The 17,466-nt window shown below is 40.6% G+C and overlaps 1 protein-coding gene and 1 long non-coding RNA gene across 2 annotated transcripts in view; one reads left to right on the forward strand and one right to left on the reverse strand.

Moving 5' to 3' along the window:
• The window catches only part of LOC135226694 (folylpolyglutamate synthase, mitochondrial-like), a 55,997-nt gene extending 45,332 nt beyond the window's left edge, over nucleotides 1-10,665 (forward strand). Inside the window, exons 10-11 of the mRNA XM_064266406.1 lie at nucleotides 5,486-5,838; nucleotides 10,454-10,665. Coding sequence (XP_064122476.1) covers nucleotides 5,486-5,838; nucleotides 10,454-10,618 — 518 coding nt within the window. The 3' untranslated portion in view covers nucleotides 10,619-10,665. The remainder of the gene's footprint in view (nucleotides 1-5,485; nucleotides 5,839-10,453) is intronic.
• LOC135226704 (uncharacterized) lies at nucleotides 10,571-17,099 on the reverse strand. Its single transcript, XR_010317263.1, has 4 exons — nucleotides 16,987-17,099; nucleotides 11,194-11,280; nucleotides 10,874-11,007; nucleotides 10,571-10,704 (listed from the first exon to the last, which is right to left on the reverse strand). It is a non-coding gene; the product is annotated as an uncharacterized LOC135226704 (long non-coding RNA).
• Nucleotides 17,100-17,466: the final 367 nt, after the last annotated feature.

Genomic DNA, 17,466 nt, shown 5'->3' on the forward strand with positions numbered 1-17,466 from the left:
CCATCAGTCCTCAAGAAAGTACCTCCGCTTCATCTTCGACGGGACGGTGTACCAATTCAGGGCACTTTGCTTCTTCGGTCCTCTCAACCGCCCCACAGGTGTTCACGAGAGTGTTCACACTGGTGTCTGCTTGGGCCCATTCGCATGGGATAACGTCTTCTGAGGTATCTCGACGATTGGCTGGTTCCTGGCGAGCTCCCGCTCGCAGTTGCTGCAGGACAGGGATCGACTTCTAAAGTTTTGTCGCGATCTGGGGATCGTGATAAACTACGAAGAAGTCCGATCTCGAACCCCAAGCAGCAGAAGATGAAGTACCTGGGTATGCTGATCGATACGGTAGCAGCTCAAGTCCGCCCCGCAGACTTGAGGATCAGCAAATTCAGGGAGGCAGCCGGCCGGTTCCTGTCGGCAGGAAACAGGCAGCTCAGCAATGGCAAGTCGTGATCGGCCACCTGTCGTCACTCGAGAAGTTAGTTCCTCACGGACGTCTTCACCTGCGGTCTCTTCAGTGGAGACTAAGGGAGAGTTGGTCACAGGTAAAGGATCCACCTTACTTCCCCGTGTCCATCACGGAGAAGGTGAGGCAGGACCTAGCCTGGTGGCTCGACGACAGGAACCTCTTAAGAGGAGTGCCTCTACGCACTCCCCCCCCGGAGGGATGCTGCTGTTCTCAGACGCATCGACCGAGGGATGGGGCGCACACCTGGAGGAGTTGCTGGCTGCAGGTGTGTGGGACCATCACGACAAGCACCTTCACATCAATGTCCTAGAACTCAAGGCGGAGTTTTACGCTCTCCAAGAGTTCCAAGACCGCTTGATGGGACACTCGGTGGTGTTGATGTGCGACAACACCACAGTAGTGGCATACGTCAACAAGCAGGGGGGCCTAGTGTCTCTCCCGCTACACCAGTTGACTGTGCAGGTGCACGAGTGGGCCACGGCTCACTCGATAGAGCTGTCAGCACGCTACATTCCAGGCAAGAGGAATGTAGTAGCAGACAAGCTCAGCCGTCGGATCAGGTAATAGGGACCGAGTGGTCCCTACACCCAGAAGTGGCGGAAAGGCTCTTCAACCTGTGGGGGCGTCCGGTCATAGACCTGTTCGCCACCCGGCACAACAAAAAACTTCAAGTTTTTTGCTCAGCCGTGCCGGACCCATGGGCAGCTGCAGAGGACGCTCTCCAACACCCCTGGGACAACCTCTTCGTCTACGCCTTTCCTCCCTTTTTTGTCTGATTCGGAAAGTGATCAGCCGAGCGCTGGTCACTCCCAATCTTCAGGATGATCCTGGTGGCTCCCAAACGACCTCAAGCCGTTTGGTATCCGGACCTGCTGGCTCTTCTTGCAGAAGAACCGAGAGAGATGCCCCACTGGCACAACCTTCTAGCCCAGCCACACGTAGAGCGGTACCACCGAGCAGTCCAGTCCCTACAACTTCACGGCTGGCTGTTATCCACCATCTCTTGCGAACGAGAGGCTTTTCTCGCAGCGCAGCAACAGAGATGGCTGGACACGTCAGACAGTCCTCTGCAGCTGTGTACCAGGGGAAGTGGCCGTGTCTTCTGTGGTTGGTGTCGTAGACGGGGTCTATCTCCTCTCAGAGCCACTCTTCAGCAGGTAGCGGATTTCCTCGTGTTTCTTCGCCGAGAGAAGCTCCTCTCAGTACCCACAGTTAAAGGATATAGAGCTGCACTGGCACTCGTGCCTAAACTGAGGGGACTGGACATCTCTAACTCGTTCGAGATCTCCTTCCTGCTAATGAGGAGGCTTCGAAAACAGGTCTTTGCCCACCCCAGGGAAGCTCAGGCCCCCTGAGTGGGATGTGACTCTCGTCCTTAGGAGTTTGACTCGGAAAACCATTCGAGCCACTCCGAGAGTCGTCAGACAGGGATCTGACCCTCAAGACCCTCTTCTTGCTGGCCCTGGCATCGGCGAAGAGAGTAGGGGAACTTCATGGTCTGTCCTTCAATGTTAAACATTCCAGGGGCTGGGGATCTGTGACGCTCGATTTCGTCCCGAATTTCGTAGCTAAGACTCAGAATCCGTCGATCCCTGACGACAGGTTCGAGTCTTTCACAATCCCCTCCCTAATGGATTTCACCGACAACGATACGATGAGATGCTGCTTTGTCCTGTGAGGGCGCTACGGCGCTTATCTGAAGAAAACTTCGACCACCCTCAGGCCTGAGTGGTCGGACGCTCTCTTCGTTAGCACTGGGGTTACCAGAAAGAAGTATCCAAGAACACGCTTCTTTCTGGCTGCGTGAGGTGATCATGAGAGCGTACGAGGCTGATGGTAGTGACGACATCCGTACGCTCCGTACCGAGGAGCCCACGAAGTCAGAGGTATTGGACCCTCTTTGGCGTTCCGCAAGAACTTCTCCGTGGCGCAGGTCCTGAAGGCAGGTGTCTGGGGCCAACCAGACTACCTTCACGTCCTTCTACTTCGGGATATTGCCCACAAGTCCTTGGATACTTTTTCTTGGGACTGTGGTGGCTGCTCAACACGTTGTGTAAGCTTACCCAGCACCCGAGCAGGCAGAACAGCATCGATTCCTGGTGTGACTGTAGGAATGAATGGTTGAATGAGAGTGCGACTGGCTTCTCTTCCATCTTTCTCTCTCTCTACCTGTGGGCAGAGGTCACGGTCGTCACCATGCTGGAAAGGAATCCGATGCAGGTAAGCTACTCAACCGAGCCCCAATCTATCCCTTTAGTTAGGGATAGAAGCAAATATCATCACTCCCTCCAACAAGGGGGGAAGGAGTGGATGCCTACTTGAGACAAACCCATAACTTTATGTTGGCTCCTGTACAGGAACAAGTTCTTGCAATGCTGGTACGAAGAGATACGCTTGCCTCTCTCTTAGTACTTGGCTCAGAGGTCTGACCATTGATCCTGCGGTGCACACCCCGATCAATCGGATCAAGAGGTTTGAGTCCCTCCTCTTGCTCTTACACCAGTGGACGGTCACAGTTAGGTTGGACGAAACTACAGTCTGTTTACCAAAGACTAATTCCAACCACCAAAAGAGTGATTTCCTATTTGTTATGCTAGAACAATGGGACCGAAGAGGTATTGTGATTACGTTATCGGAACAATGAACAAATTAGCGAACAAGAATTGCATTTTTTTTCTAAATGAGGAATACTTTCGTTTTATTAACGAAAGAGATAGAAACTAGAGGTCTATTACAATATGGGCCTCTCATACCACACTGCCTCAACTTAGTCTGGTACAACTTTTTTTTTTTGCATGGGGACCAGCGACGCCTCTAAAGCAAAAGTGATTCTTCACGCCCGGGCCCGCGCGCGCGCTGCGCGCACGATCGGACAAGCAGTTAACTACCGTTCTCCCCTTGTTCGAAGCTTACGACCGTCCCAGCTGCCGCTAGTTACCTTCCTATTGTTAAAGGACCTCAGGTTTGTATAGTTAGGAAAAATGCAATTTTCGACAAATTGTCATTTCATAATAATCATTTGTTACATTCATAATAATCATTATTTATTAACATTGTCTTTATAGAAATACGAAGGAAAACTTTGAACGCCCGTATCTCAAAACTATACTTATTGACCTTCAAAGTCTATCTCCTCACTTAGTTTTAAAGCTATAACATTGGAATTTGGTATATAACTCAGAAAGACATTATAGAACAATCAAATAGAGCCCTTTTTTCCAATTTTTGTTTCGTCTTTTTTTTATACATTTTTTTCTCGTGATTTATAGGGTTTATTTTTTTACCATATTGAAAAATTCATATCTAGCAAACAAAAAAATGACTTTTAGAAAAAAACTCTCCATTTGATTGGAGGTCTACATTCAGGTCTATATATGGTAGTAATCCCAGGTCTTAATATTAAATATCCAAGGGAGGAGATAGAATTTGAAAGTGGTTATTATTTTCGGGATAAATCGCCCTGGCGTCACAAAACCGAAGGTCAGGGGCGAAAATCATAATCGGTTTGGAGATGTCCCAAGTCACCTTATTAAGTGGTATGAATGTCAAAGTCCTGTCGTTAAAAAACGGCATTAGCTGGCCGGCCCCCTTAAACAATGGCTTATGTTGATTTACTGTGTTACATATTACCTATTTTAGTTTGTATGGTGTTTTTACATTGCATGGAACCAGTGGTTATTCAGCAAAGGGACCAACAGCTTTATGTGACTTCCAAACCACTTCATGAGTGAACTTACTGATCACGCCACTGAGGTGCTTTATTTATATGTTTTGATCCATTCTGTTTTTCCTTGGGTTAGGTTAGCTCTTACCAACATCTTTTGTAAACTGAAATAATTCTACTTATAAAGATTGTCATTGAATGGCTTATAGTTGTTCCCTGTTACTGTAGCAGAAGTGTTATGATACTGTGCTGAATTCTGAGAAAAAGTAGTTTTTCTCTATGTTTAATAGACATTACCGTAAAATAATGTCCCTTTGACCCCTTAGCTGGAACCCCTTACATTCCTTTTACTATACCTCTTTCTTATTCTTTTTTCCATCTTACTTTCCACCCTCTCTTAATAGTTATTTCATATTGTTTCAACATTATTGTTTCACTTGAGACCTATGAATTCATAAGTCTGTTTTTGGCCCTTGGCCTAAATTTTATGTTCTAATTCCTGTCAGTAATTTGGCAAGGTTACTGTATCAAAAGGCCTTTTTAATTACTTACGCTTACCACCTCAGACAGTAGAGCCAATGAAATTGGATACTACCATGATGCTGTGATGTTTGATGGGGGCTCATTACCAGCCATTACAGGAATGTTTCCCCTGTGGTGTACCTCAAGTGTTCTGGCTGGTATTTTGCTTTGTCAAAATGAATCATTCCTTGAGTTCTGTGAGCTGTCCCTAGAAATCACCTTCATAAAATGATGGCTATTGAACAGACTTATTCATGATGGACTTGTTTTGCAAGACTCATGCTTTAGTAAAGTTTTATTACTGAACAGTTTTGCAATTTGTCCTGTGGATGTCTGTAGCAAACTTGGAACAGAACCTTTAACCGCTCCGTGATGGCTTGTCTTCACTGTATGTGACAATCAAAGCACATTATAGGAACATCTTTCACAACTTTGACCACAGGACTCTGCTTTCATGGTCAGTGTTCATAAAGCTTGAGATTCCACATTTCAATGGCTCATATTTTTTAACTAGGGTTTTGGAAATTCCTGTTTGCTTTGTTGCGTTTAATGTAAGGGATGCCATTCTGTGGGTGGTTTGTGAATAATTATACCTTTGTTATGTCTTGCATCCTTTTAAGCTAATAACTGGACATTTTTCAGATACACAAATAAGAGTAACTAATGCAAAGTTGGAGTGCAAGTAGTAGTATTCTTTTTATTCAGATCATGTTTTTCCAGAAGCTTCCTATCTGATGCTTGTAATAAGTTTCAGAGATGTTGGTAACTAATGCTATTATTGTATTCTAAAGATGATTTTTTATGTATTGTGATATATTTACCTTATATTTCAATTTCAGATCAGACCAACTACACAATATCAAAAGACCAAATGCATTTGAGATGTGAACGTCAAAGAAATTCTTGGATCAGACTTGTTAGAGAGTTTCGGAAAAACAAAGCCGTTTGTGAAACTCACGATGGTGCAACGTTTGAAAACACTCCAGTGAATCTAAAAGAATATTGTGGAGAGACAGATTTCAGTTATTCAGAGAGGCTTCCAGCTACTGATGTTCCCAGCATAATTTTTCCATGTATTATGGATGCTCTTTTATGGCTGTCATGTGGAAGGTGTCAGTCATTGCACGGTGAATTAGTGACACCACCAGCCTTCCCACCCCCAGAGCAGTTACGTGAGGCATCACAAGTACAGGTAATTTTAAATGGTGTAATTGCAGTTTTCATTTTCATACTTTCGTGAAATGCCTTTTTAGAAAAAAATTATTGGCTGATACAAACTCTTATGATATTAACCCCATAGACTGGGCAGATACCATTGATAATTGTGAATGTATCCAAACTTAAGTCATCAGAGCAGCTGTGGGGTTTGAAACATTAAGGGAATTTTGTCAGTCAATCTTTATTTTCAGTTTAGCCGTTATCAAATTTTCTTTGAAATACAGTTTGTTTTACAAATTATTGTGAAAGACAAGCACTTTTAAATTTACTTACTTCAGGGAGTCTTGACGTGTCATTACTGAGAAATACTGAAATTTGGAATTTTTTTTTTTTTTTCTTTTTTTTTTCTTTCTTTTCCATTTACACTTACCAGTATATAGTAGTAGTAATGCAGTTTATCTATCTACAACACCAAGGAGTTAATGTTGGCTCTCATCTACAAATTAGTGTGTGTACCATAGTGGGATGATGATATCTGGCAGCATAATGATCTTTCCTCTAGTCACCTAATGCTAACTGTTACTGTCAGCTGTATAGTAGAGGAAGCATTCCCTATAGACCAAGATCATCTTGGCTCCTGTGACCACCAACAGACAACGGTGGTTCTCAAGTGATTACGCACAAGACATTCTTTTCAAGGATACTAGGAGACTCCAGGACTAGCTGCTTTTGTAATGAATGCAGTATAGAAGAAGTCTTCATCTGTTCAAATTTTGTGAGGAAAGGATGTAGACGATATAGGTTATGATGTGGCTTCCTTCAATTTTTCAGTCTTCATTATCCAAAAGGAGAGACTGCCACTTGAGTTGAAGATGACTGGAGGAGAGACTCGGCCACTTGAGTTGAAGATAACTGGAGGACAGAGACTCGGCCACCAAGTTAAAGATGACTGGAGGAGACACTTGGCCTCCACTTGAAGATGACTAAAGCAACTTGCTGACACACTGCTTACAATAAACAGAATAAAGGGGGCACCCAGAGGATACATAAAATTAATGACTACTCTTTCCTTTTCTCTGGCTAGACCAGGAGCTGTAAAGATTTTGTAGAATGTATTTTCCTTTTCTCTGTCATAAAGTGCCACTCTATTTCTCTCTGAAGAACGTAAACTATAGAGGAAGGTTTCTCTCCTGAGAGTTGCTTCATAAGTGTCTCTTGTTGGACAAGAGGTTCTTGTTCCGTGATATGACCTGGGACTAAGGCAGGAGAGAGATGGATTTTCACTAAGCTGACTGAACAGCCGTGCGAACAGCTATGCGAAGACAGAGGAATGAGAACAATATGGACATGTTTGGACTGCTGAGCATCAGGAAGGAGATGAAAGAGTGATAATCCAAAGACTGCCTATGAATCTTCCTAGGGTAGGCTACAAAATCATTTTTCCTTCAGCGTCTGACAGGGATGGATGGTTTTCCTTCAACGTCTGACAGGGATGTATGGTATGGAAGATGAGGAAGGCAATCTACGACATCTCTTCTTTTAGATCAGTAGCTCAACATGGCTGTACTTCTTGAGAAACACAGCTTCAGCTTGGGCAAAGAGAGCCTGGACAAGAGTCAGAGGGAGTGCATGAAGGAAAATTCGTCGACTGACCCTGCGTGGAAGGAGACGGTGAGAGATAGGTGTTGGGAGAACCGTTGACAGATGGGATGATGTCACGTAGACCATAGCATTAGGAAGGTTTCTGTCCTGAGAGAGTTGCTTCATAAGTATTTTTTCAACTGATAAAGACCCTTCCTACGGACTTGTTGGACAAGAGGTTTTTGTTCTGTGATAAGATTGGGGACTGAAGCAGGAGAGAGACAGACATTCACTAAGCTGATGGAACAACCGTGCGAAGACGGAGGAAGGGCAACAATACGGACATGCTTGGAAGGCTGAGCATCGGGTGAAGGAGATGAAAAGTGATGGTTCAAAGACTGCTTGTGAATCTTCTTCCTAAGAAATCCTTTTTCCTTCATCTAACAGGAATGGACGGTACAGAAGATGAGGAAGGCAATCTACATCTCTTCTTAAAGATCAGTAGCTCAACATGGATGTACTTCTTGAGAATATCAGCTACAGCTCGGACAAAGAGCGCCTCAACACCTACTGTGGTAGTGACAATCGGTTACAAAACTTGCAAATGTTGTTTGAACATATGAAACAAAGAAAAGAACTAACAAAGAAAAGAACCAACTCCATGGATGTCATGTTTGACATCCTGGAAGTAACTTGCTCTTTTTATTCTGGTCCTGAGGTAAGACTGCAATTCTAGTGCAGTATAACCAATGTAAAGTAAGCAGTTCTTCCAATGAGAAACCTGCTACACAGATTTACACCATTCACACTTATTTGTGGATAAACTGGGGTATAGCCATTTCTTCCCCTCTAGTCAGTAAAGGATCTCAAAAGACTTCAATTTGAATTCCAAATCAGTCCTCACTGGTTCAAAAACCACTCCACTGGCTTCAAGAACAAAGGCTAACAATAGTGACTGTTCCTGAATAGCCAGAGGGAGCGCACGTAGGAGACTTCGTCGAATGACCTTCCAACCCTATCTGGAAGGAGACAGTGCAGAGAGAAGTGTTGGGAGAGCTGTTGACAGATGGGATGATGTCACATAGACCATAGCATTGGGAACAGCCCCAGGAAGAGCCATTGTACTTTGAGATGACATCACAAACAAATCTGGAAACTTTCATAGCAGAAGTTAGTGTGGTATGAGACAACGTGCAGCGTGACAAAAAGCCAGAGGGGCCTGGTACCATTGATATGCCTAACAATGCCCTAACATTTAAGACTTTTTTTCTGGGCATCTCCTCCTGAAAAAACTGTACTAGAGGAAGCTGCCTCCTCCCTTGCGGAAGATGAGGAAGGTGACCTATGACGTCACCTTTGTCAGACTTTTTCTGGGCATCTCCTGAAGAAAACTGTACTAGAGGGAGCTGCAGACCTCCCCCGCAGAAGACGGAGACAGCTATCTATGACATCTCTTCTTGAGATCAGAAGCTCAACCTGGCTGTGCTTCTTGAGGAATGTACCTTCAACTCTGGTAGAGAGAGCCAGAGGGAGCAGACATAGGGGACTTTGTCAATGGACCCTGCCTGGAAAGAGACGGCACAGAGTTAGGTGTTTGGGGACAGCTGTTGTAATGCGAGATGATGCCAATGAAACATAAGGTCTAGATCTCTGTCATGGTGGAAGTTGCTAGGGTAGGAGAAGACATGTAGTGAGACCAAAGGCCACAGAGGGTTACCCTCGGATAAGTATAGCAATGCCTAACACAGACATTTTCTGTCCTGCCCCTCAAGAAGAAACTGTAATAGAGGGAGCTGCCTCTCCCCTTGTGGGGGAGGAAGCATCTGGATGCAGAACATGGCTGCTAAGGACTGTTCAGACTTCAAATACCTGAAGGTCTTGGATCTTCTGAAGTTTTTCCTTTTTCCCAAGGCTGTAGTGTAGTAGTCTAATTAGTGACAACTTTTTCAGCATCCAGAGCATCCCTATCTTGGGTGTGCTCTTCCTCTCAAGCAGGAGAAGCCAGAAATCATGCTTTTCTTGTTACATAAGAAAACAAGGTTCATGTTTTCAACTTGGGCAAGGGGATATGATCAGAGGTACGGGTAGTAACTTGTCAAGGTCAATTGCAGACTACTTTCTAGAGCAGAGTTCTCTTGGCCTCTAATTTTGCATCTAGAAGAGAAATTGTTCTTGCACAGTCACTTCTATGATTAGGTCTCTTCAACTTCAGCTGTCAAAGTCTCGCTTGGTTGTACATTCTTTTCAAGTCATGAAGGACTTCAATTGGTGCAGTTAAGTACTTTTGTTCATGAGTGCATCCAGTCAAGGTTGGGGTGTGCATCATTTTGACGTACAGGGTAATATACGTTACTCGACATGGCTAGCAGCCTGGAGTTTAATATACATTGCTGCGATCTTTATTGTATATGCCTTCCCACTGTCCCACCTCATTATTAAAGTTTTATTCAAGCTCAGGATCTCCAAAACCACATGTTCACATTCTGTGACCACATCAAGTTTGATTTGTAAACCTACTTTGGGAGTAGCTTCTCAAGTGGCCACACTTACAGGTTTTCCTTAGTAACCTCAGATGTTTCATCTTCATGTCTTGAAATCATCAAGGAGGACTCAAAGATCAAGTCCTTCCTGAAGATACAGCTGCAATCATCACCTGATGCAATAAATTAAGTCCAGTAACCTTTACCAATCTGAGACAAGTAGATTCTGAAACTTGTGCAGTGTCAAGTTTCATCACCTGATGCAATAAATTAAGTCCAGTAACCTTTACCAATCTGAGACAAGTAGATTCTGAAACTTGTGCAGTGTCAAACCAATCAACATCATGAGTTCCAGCCACTTGAGTGTCCTTGTTAACCAAGGCAATAAAATGTATGTAGTCTCCTAAATCTTCATCTTGACTAATTCCACTAGTTTCTTTAAAATTCATTATATTAATAATTATGTATACTGTTCAAGCTTCAATATGTGGTTTTCTTACTTGTAATGCATGGAAACTCTTCCATGTTGTCACTATAGAATTCAGGTCAGTAGTAAACATGTTTGTCTTATACATTTTTCTCTTGCAGATTCTGGTAACTGGATCACTTCATCTTGTAGGAGGTTTACTTGGAGTTATAGACCCTGGTCTTTCCTGTGCCAATCATACCCGTACTTTTCAGAGTAAACAGCCTTCTCTTACTGACCTTGTCCGCAGCAGTTATTTTAAATCTTCTCCACTTGGTGCTCCTTAATGTGAACACACTGATGTTAATGTTTTCTAGTAAAGTTTGATAATTTATCCTGCTTTTCTCCTATAATATCCTGTTATATTACTATCCTGTAATATAAGTGAAATTTAAGTGAAATAAGTAAGCACAATGAAAAGACAAAAGGAATGAAAGGCTGAGCTTGGAGAAACTAATAGTTGCAAATGACAGGTTTGTTACAAATGTTACAAGAACAGAGAGGTTATTATAACAAAAAGGGATAAGTTAAAGGAAACAGACCTGAACTGCAGACTATAGATTGTGGTGCAGAGTTTGAATGAGGTCCCATGTAGTCATAATAGCCCTGGTGGCTTCTTGCAACATGGCAATAGAAGTGTCTGTCCAACATAATACCAACTCTTATGACCTGGCCTCTGAATAGAAGATTGTAAGTTTGATTAGACCAATGAATTATCATTAACCTTCACTGAGCAGGTCTGAAGGACATTAATCATTATATCCAACCAAGGTGGCTCAATAAAAAGTAACAGTGGCTGTATAAAATAAATGTCAGCAGAGTTTTTCCAAAAAATATCGGTATAATGAACATGTATTTGTACCTGCTTCAGCTGTCACTGTAACAATATCCAGGGTGTGTCAATGGCCATACCACAATGAAAACACTGCTGCTTGTCTGAATATCCAGGCTGTTGGTCATGAATATGCACAAAGTATTATGCAACTTTAATTATACATGAGCAAAATTAATCTTTCAAATTTTCTAGGGCTGCCTCCATAATGAACATTAGACTGATTTCCCCATTCTGCATTTATGTACATCAGCCCATGTCTGCCTACTCTTCTCCAAACTTCCAATGGCTCTGACCTAATTAACTAGATATGTAAACCTTTCTAGTCTAATACACAAAATTGCTTATAAACTGCCAAAATTATATGGAAAAATTAGCCAGTTTCATACAAACCAAAAGAGGTTGACTAAGAAAAGAAAGTTAAATACCGTATATTCCGACGTATAAGTCGACCCCCCAATTCTGAGTAAATTTTTATGATTTTAACTAATATCGGGTATATTAGTCGACCTATAAAATGTGAGGCCAACCGTACGCTCAAAATAAGCAGCAGGGTAAAACGTATCATATAAAATAACCTGAATGTTATTACGGTACATAAGTTGCTCTACTTACCAGATGAAATACTGGTAATATACTCGGTATATTAAAAAATCTGTGTAATATATAAAAGATGGATACTGGCAAATAGGATTAGAAATGATATAACGAAAGATACGTTACTCGTGTGTAATGTAAACAAACAAAGCGCTAACTAACGCTGCATAACAGCCTACGTATATATGTATGTACAAACTGCCACTCAAGTTAATTATTTGATTGGGTTGTTAAAAGGATTTTAAATACATTTACCATTAAATACAATATTTTATATGTGATAAATAAACGATTTCATATCAATATAAGGTTTTTGAACAATACCCGGAAATACAAAACTGTCAGAGTGAACGCATCCTTCTTAGTTACCCCGGGGTTTTTTACTTTACAAAATGGCTAAGCAATGTTTACACTTGCTGCGCGATTGGGGTTTCTTCAAGTTACTTTGTTTTTTTTTTCATTTTATTTAAAGTAATGGATGTTCTAATGTATTATTATTGTCGTATTACAGTGCGAAATGTTTTTAATACTGGTATTTACATACATAGTTACCTCAACAAGGCTGTCATTGTTATTAGCCAACTGTAAAGCCTGGATTCCTGTACCGATATGCCAAAATAATCAAGATTCACTTTTTGTTACCGTTAGATAAGTCGACCCCCTAATTTTGGCATGATTTTTTGGGGCTAAAGGGTCGACTTATACGCCGAAATATACGGTAATCAAATTTTTATGTATTGTACCTCCAACTACCATCCCATTTCATTTGCAAGAATGTACAAAAAAAATGAGTCATCCATCAGAGTAACAGTTCAAAGAAAGTTGTGCTTCCTTTTCTTAGGCTGCCTCCATAATGAACATTAGACTGATTTCCCCGTTCTGCTTTTCTGTACATCAGCCCATATCTGCCTACCCTAAGCAAAGAAAGTTAAGTAATCAAGTTTTTATGTATTGTACCTCCAACTACCATCCCATTTCATTTGCTAGAATGTACAATAAAAGAATGAATCATCCATCAGAGTAATATCTTAACAAAATCTGTTCTTCCTTTGCTTTTTCCCCAACAACAACATCATGTGTTGTCTGTATTGAGGGATAAAGTACTCCGTTAATACTGAAAGAGAAATTAAATTTTGGAAAAATTTCCAAGGGCACTTGGGCTACTACTAGAACCATTGTCAAACCATGATAATAAAGAATGGTTCCTTAAATTTAAAAACAGATTAGGACTGGAAAACATTTAGGACTTGTGGGATAAATTGCTATTAATAGATATATGGATAATCTTATACGAGAATGGATATCTCCTTAAAGTTTTCAACTTAAATGAAACAGGATTGTTCTGGAATCTGCCAAGTTGGACCTTTGGACAAACATGTAAGGCAGGCAAAGATTTCAAAGCATGGAAGAACACTCATGTTAGTGCTACCAGTCACATAAGACCAGGCATTGTGGACTGGGCAAACAATCCATGAGCCATAAAGAAGAGAGTCAAAATTCTGTTTCCTGTCACAGAAAAGGAAAGCATTGGTCACCGTTTCAGTCACTTATGGAGGTTGTGCCTTTTTTCCTTTTTGTCTTATGCATACCTGACATTGCACCTCACAATCCAGAACACGTAAAAAAAAAATAATATCTTTTGCAAATGGTAAATTAAGCCTGAAATGGTCAATATGTCTTTGTATTGGGAACATTGTAAATGACTTCAAAGGTTTCCATTCGATTAGTCAAATAAGAAATTCTTATGGTAACATGAATAGTTGGGAGAGAAGTATTTGTCAATATGACAGATGAAGACAAAACATACAAACTACGTGTCAAAAAGTTCTAAGGAATAATTAGAACTTACTAAATCATTGACACAGGAGGATGAAGCAAGAAATGAAAAACTCAAAAAATGAAGTGTGGATTGGAGATACTTAGTATTTAATGGCAATGCAACTTACTAAGGAATATATCTGGGCTGGAATGCCATGTCAACACTAAGTGTGGTAGTGACAATCAGTTACAAAAATTGCAAATGTCGTTTGAACATATGAAACAAAGAAAACAACTCGACACAATGTTTCCCATACAAAAACCAAAGAAAGAACTAACTCCATGGATGTCATGTTTGACATCCTGGAAGTAACTCGCTCTTTTTATTCTGGTCCTGAGGTAAGACTGCAAGTCTAGTGCTGTATAACCAATTTAAAGTAGCAGTTCTTCCAACGAGAAACCTGCTACACAGACTTACATAATTCACATTTATTTCTGGATAAACTGGGATATAGCCATTCCTTGCCCTCCAGTCAGTAAAGGACCTTGCCCTCCAGTCAGTAAAGGATCTCTAAAGATTGCAATTTTTGAATTCCAAATCAGTCCTCACTGGTTCCAAAACCACTCCACTGGCTTCAAGAACAAAGGCTAACAATAGTGACTGTTCCTGAATAGCCAGTATGATACTCTATGCTGGAGTATGAAAGGCCACTCTTACAGCCATGTATGTTCCTTACTCAAAAACACTTGCTGGTAAATCAGTATCCTTATAACATTTTATATGGCCTTTAAAGGAGGCGTTTGTTGACAAGAAACCAAATACCAGTGCAAACCCTATCTATAAAAAAAAATTCTTACAAGCATAAACACTTTGGGATTTAGATAAATAACCAAATGCATGTATGAATACGGAAAATAAAAATCATGATATACTATTCATGAGAATGGTTCAGTCAACGGTAAGAAACAATTGGTTTTCAAAATAGTTAGACCTAAGAATCTATAGCTAGAGAGGAGTCTAAACGGTTTTCAAATGTGGGTATTTGGACAGACATACAGCACTGTTAGAATTAGGATTTATCAGTACCACAATATCGTTTCACCTGGTTTTCCATAACTGATGGCTGCTTTGAATCAGGGTACTGTTCCTGTACCCTTATGCTAAATTTGATAATTTGTTTGACATTTCTGAATAATATTGCAAAATACATGCGTAACTCTTGTTAATCTGCTAGCATGCTGTCAATACATAATTTAAGAAAATAATTATTTTCTTATTGCAAGAAACAGCCAATTTTGGCTTTTACTGTGACTACACTGAAGAGCTCAGGTTATTTCGTGTTATCTAACCCGCCCGAGAAGAGCCTTTATTAGGGTCAGAGGTCTGGATAAACTACACTTTTATTATAACAATAATAATAATTTCTTGTTATCTGAGACTACTAACTGCCCTTATCCGGGCAGATGTATATGTAGTACTATCATATATCTTACCCCATGTAGATGAATCATGAAATGCTAAACAGCAGCTGAAATTTTATGTCATATAACTTTATGCTTCTTTCCATATTCATAAGATGAAGTAAAAAACTTGAAAAGTTGTCTGACATTCATCAGTGTCATTTTCCATTTCTATTTGTCCTGCTGGTTCATGTTGTTCCTCTGGGTCATCTACAAGATCCTCGATATCACTGTTTTGATCACCAGAATCCCCCGCAGCTGGAGGCAGTACCACGACTTTCAATATGTTATTGGAAGTCTCGGCCATATCTAGTGCATCTTGCATTGTAGTTACTTAGGTAACCATCCAATGTTCCCTAAATGGAACATAAATTTTGTTTTCATATTATCAACCACAAAATGACACAAAATTGTATAATGTGGCATGGCATGTTATTCTACACTATATGAAGTAGTTTTAGACAATGGTAAAGAAATATTACACTCATCACAGTAAGTACAAGACATTTATTCAGGGATGCGTAAAAAAGGATTTTTTTTTTAAATTTAAAAAATCTTTGTGAAAGGAATTATTTTAAATTAGAAGTTGTTAAATACTTTCTGGTAAAAAAAAAAACTTACTTTGACCAATGCCCCAGAAACAGAAAAAAATGTGATAATAAATTTCTTAATGGAATATAATGGTCAGAAAATCATGTTATAAATATACAAGGCCTTATGAACAATAACTAACTTTCGTCCAGCACTTGCTGAAACTTTCACTAGATGTTTCTAAAAAGAAGTAAGATGTGTGTCAAAACCTACATCCAGAATAATTCAGACTCATTCAGCAAAGACCTATCCACCTGAAGGGGAGGATGAGACAAATAAGCACTGTGGAGTTTCAGTTGTGATGGCAGCAAGGAATGGATAAAAACAAGGTAAAAAAGGAATTCAGTTCAAACCATGACCTCGGGAATAACAAGTATCATACTTTCACAAATATAGGCAACAAAATGTAGTTTTATTGTGCTGATTACAACTGCAATCTTGAGTAAGATCAATAAATGTTACATGTATACGCTAACATTGTTCAAATGAGAGCTGGGAAAGATGGTGGATTGTCTGTGGTTAGAACGGGAAGTCACGCGATTGCCGCCATATTGGATTTCAAAACTGCCTTGAAAACATATTTTACGAATAGCGTCACATGCTTATTTTAGTTCGTATGGGGCTTTCATATATCACATTATGTTGACGAAACTTCAATCTTTTGAATGGTATGCTTAAAGTTGTAATTGTATTCTTGTTTCACCGATTAAATATCTAGTGAATAAGTCCCAGCCAGCGTGATGACGGTGTTTGTTTGTTTGTATCATGTATGGTGTTTTTACGTTGCATGGAACCAGTGGTTATTCAGCAACGGGACCAACGGCTTTACGTGACTTCCGAACCACGTTGAGAGTGAACTTCTATCACCAGAAGTACACATCTCTCACTCCTCAATGGAATGGCCGAAAATCGAACCCGCAACCACCGAGGTAGTAAGCAAACACCATACCAACCACGCCACTGAGGCGCTCCGTGATGACCATGGATCGTCCGTGATTGTTTACCCTAATACCATACCAACCACGCCGCTGAGGCGCTTAAATTAAGGGAATATTTCACACTAATATCATACACTAGGGTAAGGTTCTGGTGCCCTAGGTGAGGTTTGGTGCAGGTGGTTGGGTAACTACCTTAACCTACGGCACAGTAGTTGAATAATGATAAGTTCATGAGGGTCTAAGCCTAGGTAAGAACAAAGAAGCCTAGGTAGGTAAGGCGGGAGCCAAGAGGTAAGTAAGGATGCAGCTCCTTAGTTAGGTTAGGTATTAGGACTCATGAACATACTATTTGAACAGGACTTCACACTGTGCCTTTAATGACAAAATGTTGCCACCAAAATATCTGCATATCCTAGTAAGTACATGAAATCTCAACCAGCTTTAGGAAATAACAATACAAAGTCAACAGAATAGTTACCTAATATTGGAGAAAACACCTGTATTAACTAGTATTGCCACCCTATGCAGACTTGGCAACAAGAAATATAAGGACAACGAACCAACACCGTATAAGTTAGGGTACTGTGAAACTGTAAATGTCTGGCGGTCCAGTGTTGTCATGCATGTAAGAGCGTTTTCCGGGGCTTTTCCCCTACTCCAGTGATAATTTTCCCCTACTTTCCCCTTAATCACCAAAATAATTGATAAATAAGAATGGAGTATATGACATTTTAGTTTCAATTCATATTGGAAAATTAATAAGCATTCCAAAATTTAGGTACAAAAAATGAACTCATTTGAAGACAGTATGTTTTAAATTTAATGCATTTATAGCAAATGGAAATGAATGGTAAATGATCTTATTACGATTCAACAATTATAGTCACAGAACTCTGTTTACTTTAGAGAAGAAAAAATAGATTTTACGAGAAAAATTATAAACATATATTGATTTTAA

The sequence above is a fragment of the Macrobrachium nipponense genome, chromosome 20, assembly GCF_015104395.2.
Source record: "Macrobrachium nipponense isolate FS-2020 chromosome 20, ASM1510439v2, whole genome shotgun sequence".
NCBI lineage: Eukaryota > Metazoa > Arthropoda > Malacostraca > Decapoda > Palaemonidae > Macrobrachium > Macrobrachium nipponense.